The sequence below is a fragment of the Macaca fascicularis genome, chromosome 9, assembly GCF_037993035.2.
Source record: "Macaca fascicularis isolate 582-1 chromosome 9, T2T-MFA8v1.1".
Lineage (NCBI taxonomy): Eukaryota > Metazoa > Chordata > Mammalia > Primates > Cercopithecidae > Macaca > Macaca fascicularis.
Window position 1 is genome coordinate 115,739,196 of NC_088383.1, and position 12,936 is coordinate 115,752,131.

A 12,936-nucleotide genomic window follows, 5' to 3' on the forward strand; every position below is an offset into this window, starting at 1 on the left:
TTTATAGTGGCAGAAAAAGCAAAATAACCCAAATGTCCATGGAAGAAGGATGACTGATAATACTATAATAATACTTAATACTATGGAATTAAATAAATGAGAAAGTATCCTTATATATTCTGACTTAGAAAGATGTTTAAGTCATATTTTTGAATGAAAAAGGAAAACAGAAGAACAATGTGTCTAGTAGGAAATCACATATAAAAACAACCTCCCAAATTAATTTGTGTATTTTCTCTTGGGACCAGTATTTGCTAGCAAATGCAAAGAAAAGTTTTAGAAGCATGCATATCAAACAGATCACAATTGTGAGGGGAAAGGGGGCCAGGATTGGGTAATGATGTAAATTGGCTTTTAAACATATAAAACATACACATTTATTTTGTGACTAAATATTTGTAAGTAAAAATCTAAATGTATAGTGGCAGCATTATTAGTGGCTACAACATTATATACTGAATCTGCTTATAAAATACCACTGAATCAACACATAGCCAAATGACATCTGTGGTGAGGGGCTGGAGTAACATTAAGGGAGACAAAGTTTTTTTCCAAGTTCACCGATATTTTACCTCTTACCAACTCTTGAGTTGGCTACAGACAATGCAAATAGGAATTCAGTGGTGTGAGGCCTTCTTTGTAGATGATTTCAGGCCTCTGTCCCAGCTAAGGGTCTTCGTGTTCCTAATGCAAAATGTGTAGTTGAGACAACATGCTGATCAGTGGGGTTATTATTGACAACCATTCCCTTGACTTTAGTGTGTAAGGCCCTATTTGCATATTCACTCCTCCACCTATGAGCATCTTACTTATGAGAGCAGAACATTTACCATACCCGCTGATGGCAGGTATTTATCATATGTTCTCTTTACAAACCAGCTTGCTCACCAATGCTGATGCTTTTCTGCAAAATGTTTAACTGGAACAGGCAAAACTGGTGGATGTGGCAACTTAACAAAAATCATTTGGGGTCAGATGCTATCGTGTAATACCCACTGAAATGAACAAGCCCCTGAGAACGAAGGTGGAGTCCTAGAAGGTAGAGTTGTAATTTTGTGACTACTAAACATAACAACTGCATTGACCAACATTTATATATGGATGCTTATTGCTAAGTCACATTTAATTGACATTATATTTTTAATTTTATGTGGCATAGATGGTATTCCTTTTGAATATAAAATTACTTAATCATCACTGATGTTTTATTTGATGTTAGTCAGGATTTATAAGATCTCAATGGGCCAGGTGCAGTGGCTCATGCTTATAATCCCAGCACTTTGGGAGGCCAAGGTGGGTGGATCACGAGGTTAGGAGATCACCTGGCTAACATGGTGAAACCCCGTCTCTACTAAAAATACAAGAAATTAGCCGGGCATGGTGGCGGGCACCTGTAGTCCCAACTACTCTGGAGGCTGGGGCAGGAGAATGGCGTGAACCCAGAAGGCAGAGGTTGTAGCGAGCTGAGATCGCGCCACTGCACTCCAGCCTGGGCGACAGAGCGAGACTCTGTCTCAAAAAAAAAAAAAAAAATCTCAATGAACTGAAGAGTGAGGGGTCACAGGTGTCATTCAGCCTTGGTCTATGATTGAGTAGCATCTAGAACAATTTGATCCCTCTGTGTTTCAGCCTCCTATCATCAATACCAAAGACAAACTAATGTAACTTCCTTGACTGATTGAGCTGGTTATAAAAACAAAACAAAAAAAACAATTCTTAAATTAGCCTGAGGGGCTTCCAATGCCCTTTACAGTGTCTAAACATGCTAGTACCTGCAAGTAATAAAACTCCTGTCTTTTGCATTCCTTCCCCATTAAGTTTAGTTATTTTATCAACCTTTTCATTTTTTCCCCCATGGTACCATGCTAAGACCTCACTGACCCATTGCTATAAAAATGTTACTTGTATTTCCTTGGATGTTGTGTTATCATTCAAAAAAATCATAGCTTATTCCTTTATTCAAAGGTTCTAGGAATCCCTAACATCAGAAATAGGAATCATTGCAGTCCTTTTCTATGCCTTTCCCTCCTTGAAAAGAATAGTATCTATTATTTTGATAATCTTAAAAAAAAAACATATTTAACATTTCAAATACAGAGTACATAAATGGAAGTCTCACCTCCTCAAGTGGATTCTCTGTACTGTGGCTGGCTTGAGAAAGGAGAAGGGGCTTTATCAAGTAGAAATGGCGGATTGGTAAGGCTCCTACCTCCTTATTTCTCCTTTCTCCTTCCTCCTTCCCTTTCTCTCTCTCTCTCTCTCTTCTTTTTCTTTTTCTTTTTTCTTTTGTAGAGATGGGGGTTTCCCTATGTTATCCAGGGTTTTCTTGAACTCCCGGACTCAAACAATCTTTCCACTTCAGCCTCCTGAGTAGCAGGGACTACAGGCACGTGCTACCACACCGGCTTCTTTTCTAACTTTTTATTATCAGAATTTTCAAATATGTATGAAGAAAATATTGTAATCAATTCCCATATGCTCATTACCCATCTCCAAAAAATTATCAGTGCTTACCTGTTTTTTAACACTTTAAAACAAAACTCACACAAATATGTATCTCTAAAACCAAGGCTGTTTTCTTAGTCTAGCCAAAATGTCTTTATCATGCCTAAATATATAATTCTTTAATATCACTTATGATGGTTAACTTAATATGTCAACTTGACTGGGCCATAGTATGCCCAGATATTTGGTCAAATGTTACACTTCTGTGTGTTTTTAAATGAGATTAACATTTAAGTCAGTAGACTGAGTAAAGCAGATTGACTTCTCTAGTGAGGGTGGGCCTCATCCAATCAGCTGAAGGCTTAAATTCAACCGGCTGACAGTTCCCAAAGTAAGAGAGAATTCCTTCCCCCTGATGGCATTCAAATTGGAACACTGGCTTCTTTTCCTGCCTTCGGTCTTGAACTGAAAGGCTCTTCTGGGTCTCGGTCTGCTGGCCTTTGGACTAGAACTACAACATTGGCTCTTTGATTTCAGGCCTTCAGACTTGAACTAGAACTACACTGTCAGCTCTCCTGGGTCTCCAGCTTGCTGACTTACCCTGCAGATCTTGGGACCCACCTACCTCCATAATCAAATGAGCCAATTCCTTACAATAAATCTCTCTCTTTTTTTTTTTTTTTTTTGAAACGGAGTCTTACTCGGTCGCCCAGGCTGGAGTGCAGTGGTGCAATTCCGGCTCACTGCAACCTCTGCCTCTTGGGTGCAAGTGATTCTCCTGCCTCAGCCTCCTGAGTGTCTGGGACTACAGGCGCACACCACCATGTGTGGCTAATTTTTTTTTTTTTTTTTTGTATTTTTAGTAGAGATGGGGTTTCACCATCTTGGCCAGGCTGGTCTCAAATTCCTGACCTCAAGTGATCTGCCCTCGTCAGCCTCCCAAAGTGCAGTGCTGGGACTACAGGCGTGAGCCACCACGCCTGGTCAAAAAATATCTTTCTAAATAAATATACATCCTACTGGTTTTGTTTCTCTGGAAAGCCCTAACTAATACATTACCCGAATTAGTGTATGTTCAATTTTCCTCGAGGCTCAAATGTGTCTTTTTACAGATCATTTATTTGAATCAGAATTTAAATAGGTTCCATACACTATTTTAAAGTTTATAGATACCAACTACATTTGAGACAAATTTACGAATTTTTTTTCCTTTTTATAGTATTTCTTAAATAATACTGCATAAACCCCATGACACAGAATATTAAACACCAAATTTTAGAATGTGATTCCGGATTTACAAAGGTCAGAATGCATGTTTAAATGTGTCAAGACTGAACATAAAGAGAAAGCAAGATACATTCGTATTAGCACTACTATACTTTTGAAAAGTCAGTGAGTTCCTTTTGTGATTCCAGGTTCCACATCTATAAAACAGGAAACGCAAATATGAAATATCTATTTGGCCTTCCTCATCATGGATATAATAAGGGTAAAGGGTAACTTCACAGGATTAAATAACTTGAAAACAAAGTGTCGAGAAAATGAAGACATTTTTATTTCAATATTGTCATTGTGATCTTCATCCAATAAACATTTCTCTTTTTTAAATTTGCAATTGGGATCTTATTCTCACATGAAACTTGCACTATTAGTGCAAAGTTGTGCTTCATTGCTAAAATGAACAAAAGCAATTACATCGTGCTGTAAGGCAATATGCCTGGTCTTTGATCAGAAGTAATTCTGTCAGTATAACACATGCTGAAAGGCAGCAAAGGTTGGCCTCTCAAGGTCACTACTCCAGATACTTACCCAGTACTATTGAGGTAACTCTGTCCCAAGCTGCAATCCTTTGACAGAGAGGATGGATTGAACCAAAATGCCGGCAGGCACTGGCCATTGCTGTGTCGCTCATAACCATAGTCGCTGTTAGGAAAGAGCCGAGAAAAACCTTTCAGTAGGTGGCAAAATTACTGAAAACAATTCCATGTCAGTCCACAGCCAAGTGCTACACTAATCAATTAGTCAAAACAAACAAAAACAAGACAAAACACACACACACACACACAAGCATTCCCTGAATCAATGACTTCTCAAAAATAGAACTTTTTTCATAGACTATCTATCAATTATTCAGGAAAATATCCTATATAACTGGTCATTCCATTTAAATACTCTTAAGCTGAGCGAGTAGATTGTGTTCTCATTAGAAGGATACACAATACAGATGGCTGGACCCAGAGAAAGCTGTAATGAGAAAACAGGCAGTGGTGGGGCTCAACCCTTGGTGAGAAATTCATTGCAGAGTTTAACATGGTCACATGTGGCACAGTCCTCATTACTGGTGATGTCTTTGGGATGCTCTTCCAAGACATCTGGATCTACCAAGTAGAGCTGAGCCAGGTCTCTCTGTGTACACTCCATATGCTTCAAAGTTACAGCCAAAAAGGAAATGTCCTTCAGGAGTATCTCGAGCATTTCCCCTAAGGAAATGTTTCATACTAGGCAGTTAGCACTGCCAGTTGGAACTAACTGCTTTAAATCCTCTCTCTACTTTGGAAATAGTCAAAGACTTCCCTCTCAGCCTCCTCTCATTCATGCTTCCAGAGGCCTCTGAGTTGCCTGATATTCTTGGCTTCTGGCAAATGAACCTGGGCACAGAGAATGACAACAAATTGCACCTCCACATGCACAGACAAATCGCAGGCAGCAATCGGCAAGCATTAGTATGAACTGGCCCATCTGTGTAATGGAGGTGAGATGCTGGCACACAAGGGTCAGGAAGGGAGAAATAGGCTCAGCTCAGTGGCCTGTCACCAGGCAGCTGGTACTTAGAATTTTGCACATACCAGCAGGATTTGGTGCTGGTTCAACGCAGCACGGGTAGGAAGACTTCAGAATTGCTGCCTATAGGACAACCAGTGTTCACTTTGGGGAGTTACTTTACAAATGCTGGAGAGGGACAGGCAAGGTCATTTGGGGAACTGTCCAGGAGAAAGCCAAACCAAAGAGAAACACTCAGGGACAATCACCTTTCATTACACTACAGCCAGGTGTAATCACTGAAACTCCAGCTGCTGGTAGAAACCCAACAAGGTCGTGATGAGCCTTCCCAAATATTATCAGAAATCATGCAGTTACGGAAATCCCACTGGATCAGAAAACCTTACAATGGCCTCCTTCGCGATTAATTTCCCACTTCTCAGAATGCATTTCAGCTGGTGGGATGAGTAGCCGATCCAATCACAAACGAATGCAGGGATTGGGCCAAGACTGAGGGGCACAAGGGATGTGGGAGAGGAGAAATCTAATTGCTTTCCTTATCTGGTATTCCTTTCAGTCTGGACTAGCTTACAATTGAAAAAGAAAAACAACAACAACAACAGCAAAAGACTGGCTTCCTTTGAAGCCTGTAGAAAAGATTCCCAGAGAAGCAAATGTTTCGAGGAGAAATCAGGACATTGGGACATCTCATCTCATTTTTTTTTCTCTTTGGTTTTCTTTTTTATTTATTTATTTTTTATTATTATTATACTTTAAGTTCTAGGGTACATGTGCATAATGTGCAGGTTTGTTACATATGTATACTTGTGCCATGTTGGTGTGCTGCACCCATCAACTCGTCAGCACCCATCAACTCATCATTTACATCAGGTATAACTCCCAATGCAATCCCTCCCCCCTCCCCCCTCCCCATGATAGGCCCCGATGTGTGATGTTCCCTTCCCGCGTCCAAGTGATCTCATTGTTCAGTTCCCACCTATGAGTGAGAACATGCGGTGTTTGGTTTTCTGTTCTTGTGATAGTTTGCTAAGAATGATGGTTTCCAGCTGCATCCATGTCCCTACCAAGGACACAAACTCATCCTTTTTGATGGCTGCATAGTATTCCATGGTGTATATGTGCCACATTTTCTTAATCCAGTCTGTCACTGATGGACATTTGGGTTGATTCCAAGTCTTTGCTATTGTGAATAGTGCCGCAATAAACATACGTGTGCATGTGTCTTTATAGCAGCATGATTTATAATCCTTTGGGGATATACCCAGTAATGGGATGGCTGGGTCCAGAGAATAAATTTGCCTCCTGCTAAAGAATGGCTGTTTCTTAAGGCAAAAGCTAAACCACTAATGTAAGATGCTAACTTCCTTTGCAAATCTTCCTTGAACAGGATAGAAGAAGAAGAAGCAGTTGCTTCAGAAAGAGGGATGTGACAAATGACTTAAAAATCTCATGGCAGTTTTCCCTGTGAATGCATTTCAGGGTGTGAGTCCTGAAGGGTAGTACAAAGATAAAATATATTTGTCATTGTGATAATACTGCTCTAACTAAAACAGAAGTCACAACTGGGGAGGCCCCTGAAGATTTCATTTTGAGCTTCAATGTAACTGAAACTCTGTTGCCCTCTGGCTGAGCCCAAAGAGATATTTCATTGGCTCTTGGCTTGGCGTCCTCACCAACAAGGGGTACAGCTGTGGGTTACTGGTCTGACTGCTGGCTGCCACTCTTGTCAGACCTTCTTAGTGCTAGAATATCTCCAGATGTCTACCACAAGAGAAGGTTTAACTTTTCTAAGATATGTGATGAGTATGACACAGTATCTCAGTCCAATCACTGATATTTTAATGATTCTCAGTATGCAACCTGAGATTGCAATACAGCTAGAAATAAATTGTTAAAAAATGACTTTAGTTCTTATGTCGGTCAAGTTTGGTAACACATATGTATACATTTAGTGATTGCGTTCTCTAAATTAAAAACAAACAAATAAAGGAAAAGCAAAAAGAAGAGGGAAGAAAACAATGGAAAATGAGATGGAAAATACCAAGGGAGTTACCACCTACTTGTCCTCAATAATGTGTAAGCCTTACCTGAACAATTAGCACTGACAACAAGCCAAGGGCTTCACTGTGCCCACAAGCTAGCTTTCTGCTGAGTAAATGTCTCAAGAAGGACTCTATGGCACTCTATGGCACATTTAGAGTTTAACCTCTAAATGTCTCAGTACTTCTCCAGTTTAAATTAGCTTAATCCTGGTAAAGCAAGCAGTCTCCTTTATCGCTAGGTTCACTGAGTTACAGATTTGCAATGCCATTGAATCCATCCTTGCTCTGAGTTCGAGAATGTCTTCCATGAATCTCATAAGCTGTGGTCAGCTAACTACGACTTGAAAACTTGCAGGGACAGAAAATTTACTGCCCTTAAAGGCTATTATTCCACTACAGGCAATCCTAGATTCTAGAAAGCTTTCATCTAGAACACAAATATGTTTGTTTTGTTTGCTCCCTAAAAAATACACTTACTGTTTCTTACTGTTTCCAGTGTTGCTGTTTGAAGCAGCACAGAAAGAATCTGCCTTTTTTTTTTTTTTTTAAGAGATAGTCTCCCTCTGACACCCATATTGGAGGGCAGTGGCGCAATCTTGGCTCACTACAACCTCTACCTCCCGGGTTCAAGCGATTCTCCTGCCTTAGCCTCCTGAGTAGTTGGGATTACAGGTGCCTGCCACCATGCCCAGCTAATTTTTGTATTTTTAGTAGGGATGGGGTTTTACCCAGGCTGGTCTCCAACTCCTGACCTCAAGTGATCCACCCCCCTCAGCCTCCCGAAGTGCTGGGATTACAGGTATGAGCCATCACGCCCGGCCAAATCTGCTCTCCTTTGGTCCTAGGAATCTAGCAATTATATGAAGATAATTACCAGCCATCTTCTGAGTCCTCTTTCAGTCTAAAGAAACTCTTGATTATCCCACATACACATGTACATAGCTAGTAAACTATGAGGTAATTTTATAAGAATATGAAGCTTGCCACTTAGCCCTATGTATGTTACTATTATTTCAATTCTAAGGTTTCATTCAGGCCCATGTGGATTTGATACACCGAATGGCTCCAGGAGATAACTGCACAAGCTCACCAATCAAAATCAGCCTCAGTGCAGACACAGGGTTCAGATTCCATAGCTCCTGCATATTTTCCTTGCATACACTTCCGCTCTGATTTTCGCTTCTTATATATCCTTTTTGCTCCCATGATACACGCTTCCCCCTGTAAGCAGAGGAGGATCACAAATACTTGGGCACACAGTTTGGACTTTCCCTGCTCCAAATGAGTGACATTTAGGGAGACATTTGCAAATCTTAGTGTAATGTGAACTTTGGTAGCCCTCTTTGTGCTAACAACATTTTCCTTTTGTGGTCTAGAGCCCTCTTATACAACCTGACTATAAAGGCAATCCTAACAATCACTGAGGATTATTAAATAACATCCTTAATTTTGTGTGCACTTACCAAACCTTTATTTGGCAAAGTGCTGGGTGCAGTGCCATGAAGGACACACAGTTAAGTAATACTCAGTCTGCACCTAGTGCATTGCCAACAAATCTGTAGTAATTAAGTTCAATTCCCCTATAATAAAAGATTTACACAGTTGGTCATTTATGAGAGCATGAAAGAGGAGCATTGCTAAGAAATATAAAGATCCATTTTGCCTCGATTTATTATGCCTCTGCCCACACAACTTTATAGCACAGATTTTAATGCTCCTCTACCAGACAAGCGAGAGAGCTAAATTCAGTGTTTTCCCACAAAATAAATAAAAGCTTTGAATATCACAATGACTGTGCATCCCAAAGGAGAAAATATCAGCAATGTAAATGAGCGATTTTATTGTTTAGCCTCTGAATAGGGTGGGTGTTTCCAGATAACGCAGGGCCCACTATCAGACACACTCTTCCTCTTGTGTTTCTGAAAGATCAGAGTAGAATTTTGCTTAATCTACTGAACACTGTCTTTCTTGAGCAAACTCACTTTAACTGGCTTCATTACACATCTACATTTAAATATATTACTTAGTCTAGGTTTGAGGTATATGACGTTTTTCTGCCTGAATATGGTGATGGCTTTGCAGCAGGTACTTCTACCATATCCTTTGAGAGATCTGCGGAACGACTTGTACCTTGGGAAATCAAGGGAGAGACACTTCAATCCAAGCATTTTGATATAAGCTGAATAGGTGAGAGGCCAGGACAAATGGAAGTTGCCTATTAATAATTCTGCATTCTCATACCAGGAGTACCTGGCAAGGAGGCAAAAAGTACTATATAGTTCCAAGGAATCAAGGCAAATGGGAAGAAGGATTTATCTGGCAACACTCACCCAGCATAATTTTGTTATTTTATGTCTCTGTTTGCACTGCTAGATAACATTGAAGATCTCTTCCTTATCCCCTCCCCCACCATGCAACCATATGACATTCTTAGATGAATTATGTTTGGATCTCAGTGCTGAATTGGTATTTCATTTTGAGTTGTAAGTCTAAGCCAAGCACATTTGAATTTTATCTCATTATATTTTAGCACAATAAAAACAGAAATGACTTCACAACAAGCTATAAATGGTGAGCTTGTTCACTGCTGTGGAACACAAAATGTGTAAGTAAACAGTAGATGGACATTTTGGCCTAGATCATCCTAGTTCCTATACCTTAGCAACCAGCTTTCCCCCAACACCACTCATGCTTCCTGCCCAGGCCTTAGTCTCAGTTCTTTTCCTCCTACCTGGCTGTGCAGCTGCCAGGGTCTGTAGTCCTCTTCGGCACACCGTCTATCAAAAATGGACTTGTAGTCTACTTTGACCAGCTGCCATTCAGAGCGGTGGCTGAAGTGTCCAAACACTCTACAGAGTTCATGGTGATAAAAATAATCACAATGATAATAATGCCATGAGTAATAACTACAGAGAGCATTTGTGGAGTGTTCACCCTGAGCTAAGCACATTACATGAATCACATCATTTAATCCTCAAAACACATTCATGAAGAGGGTACTTTTTATTTTATTTATTTATTTATTTATTTATTAGACAGAGTCTTGCTCTGTCACCATGCTGCAGGGCAGTGGTGCAATCTCGGCTCACTACAATCTCCAACTCCCTGGTTCAAGTGATTCTCCTGCCTCAGCCTCCCGAGTAGCTGGGATTAGAGGCGTGCACCACTATACCCAGCTAATTTTTTTTTATTTTTAGTAGAGATGGGGTTCCACCATGTTGGCCAGGATGGTCTCGATCTCCTGACCTCGTGATCTGCCCGCCTTGGTCTCCCAAAGTGCTGGGATTACAGGTGTGAGCTACTGCACCTGGCCGAGGAGGGTACTATTACTGGATCCACTTCACAGATAGATAACATGAGGTTCAATGAGTTTTGTTAACATTGCAAAAAACAAAATCAAGTCATAATAACAGGTAGAACCAGACCCAGAGTGTTTAATTCAAGAGCCCACTTGTACATATTGTGCCACAAGATTGGTTGGGAAAATATGGTTGAGAAAAACAATCATAAATGCTGTATTCTATGTGGTCCAAGATTAGACTTCTAGGTTATCTTGCTCATGTACACAGTTCCCATGGTTTCCATGCTATTTTACCTTCCCACCAGCCCCTAGCGAAAGTGATCAGCAGAACCAAGTACTAATAATGGTTTCCTACATTGCACATTCTATTCTCTTTACTCAGAGAGACTTAAGTATTTACTGAGATGTTTGAATTACCAATCAGAGGTTTGAAGAAAAGCCATGAAGTGGCCTGTTGGGTCAGTTTTTAAAAATCTCTGTTTTGAAAATATAAAAATTGAAGAAAGACAAATTATGGAACGCATTGCTAATTTAGCTATGTTTCTCATTAAGAAAAGTGTAGCTATTAGTCATATTAGATTTTTATTATTGTTTTCCATCATTAAAAAGTAGTAGTGGTAGGCCGGGCGCGGTGGCTCATGCCTGTAATTCCAGCATTTGGGAGGCCAAGGCGGGTGGATCACGAGGTCAGGAGATCAAGACCATCCTGGCTAACACGGTGAAACCCTGTCTCTTCTAAAAAAAAAAAATTAAAAAAATTAGCTGGCCATGGTGGTGGGTGCCTGTAATCCTAGCTACTCGGAAGACTGAGGCAGGAGAATGGTGTGAACCCAGGAGGCGGAGCTTGTAGTGAGCTGAGATCATGACACTGCACTCCAGCCTGAGCAACAGAGTGCGACTCTGTCTCAAAAAAAAAAAAAAAAAAGGAGTAGTGGTAGGGGAGAGAATTGGAAAGCTTACCAAGTATTGACTTTGGCTTGAAAGTTTTCATTGATGACAGATCAACTACTTTACAACCATCCCTATTTTCCATGTCCAATTTTCCAGAGGAATGAATTATTACAGTTTCATACTTGAAATTCTAAGTCCATGTACTGAAGCTCATAGGCAGGGTCATTAATCTTTTGCAAATTAATGATCATCACATTCCAGACAAAAATGAGTATAAATGCAATTTCACAAGAACAGACTGTTCTCACGGTTTTCCTCATATGCCTCACAATTGGGTTAGGTAAAGAGCCAGGGAAAAATACAATGCTTTGTGGGATTTTGATGAAACTCTATGTTCTGACTTAAAGCGAAATCATTCCTATATGCCTGAGATTTTCTACATATGCAGGTTCTTTATTATTAAAGTTTTAAATGTACAGATTTATTTCCTATTGAAATTGTCACTTCTAATTTCTCTAAGCGCCTCAGTCTGGGTCTCCTAAAAACTATCAAAGAACCAAGAAAATAGCTGCCCACATTTTTCTTCCCTATTTTCTGTACGCTCTTGCAGTAAGATGCAACAACCTTAACCTAACAGCTACAAATCAAACAGGCTTAGCTATAAAACATTTTTGTAGATTACTCTTTTCTATGAAGGCTGGACCACATCATAGTTTCAACTTACGTCATGATGAGAGTCTCTTCTCCAGGCTCACCCAGAACCCCATCCACAAAAAGTGGAATAGATGTGAAACTGTATTTGCTCCAAGATCTCCCTTCATCAAAACTCAACCTAATGATATAAAAAATATCAGTCATCAGATCTCCGAAGGAAAAAAAAAAAGTCATTTCAAAGGGAAGACACTCTCAACCCAGAGATAATACATTTTAAAAGTAGCTGAGACATTGTCAAAATGAGCCTTTCATATAAATAAGTATTTTTAATTATATCGGAAAATAGAAATACAGTTAGCCAAGCCACGGGGACACAGATGTATTAAAACATCAATAAAGGAACAGCTACATTAAATGGGAATTAACTATAAGTCTTTTATAAAATTTTTGAAAGTTTGGATATTTTTTTATTTCTTAGACCTCAAGCTCTTGACCCTGTCCAAAACCTCTCTACTGTCTAACAAGTCTCACAGGTGATACTGAAGAGTGATGACCTTGTGAGACTTACTTAGATTTCAATCAACTCATCTCTAAGTGACCAAGTCCTCAGTGTGTCCTTCTTACAACTATAAATCCTGGTTGACCTCACTGAATGAATGAGTACAGGATAGGCTCTTGAAAGCAAGAGAAGATAATTCGTCAGTCCTGATGGTCACTGGAATGGTCTAAATGCTTGTGTCCTCTCTAAAATTCAAATGTTGAACATCTAATCACCAATGTGATGATATTAGAAGGTGGAAACCTTAGGAGGTGATTAAATCA

The 12,936-nt window shown here is 39.8% G+C and overlaps 1 protein-coding gene across 9 annotated transcripts in view; it reads right to left on the reverse strand.

Moving 5' to 3' along the window:
* Positions 1–12,936, reverse strand: part of SORCS1 (sortilin related VPS10 domain containing receptor 1) — a 591,779-nt gene that overhangs the window by 90,408 nt on the left and 488,435 nt on the right. For 6 of the 9 annotated variants that reach the window (XM_005566385.4, XM_005566384.4, XM_065521387.1 and 3 more), the window contains 4 exons: positions 12,185–12,292; positions 10,000–10,117; positions 8,359–8,489; positions 4,255–4,368 (listed from right to left, as the gene is read on the reverse strand). In XM_005566385.4, coding sequence (XP_005566442.3) covers positions 4,255–4,368; positions 8,359–8,489; positions 10,000–10,117; positions 12,185–12,292 — 471 coding nt within the window. Of the gene's footprint in view, positions 1–2,265; positions 3,870–3,979; positions 4,118–4,254; positions 4,369–8,358; positions 8,490–9,999; positions 10,118–12,184; positions 12,293–12,936 lie in introns of those variants that run through there. The other 3 variants (XM_074002671.1, XM_074002672.1, XM_074002674.1) reach the window with 3 other exon arrangements.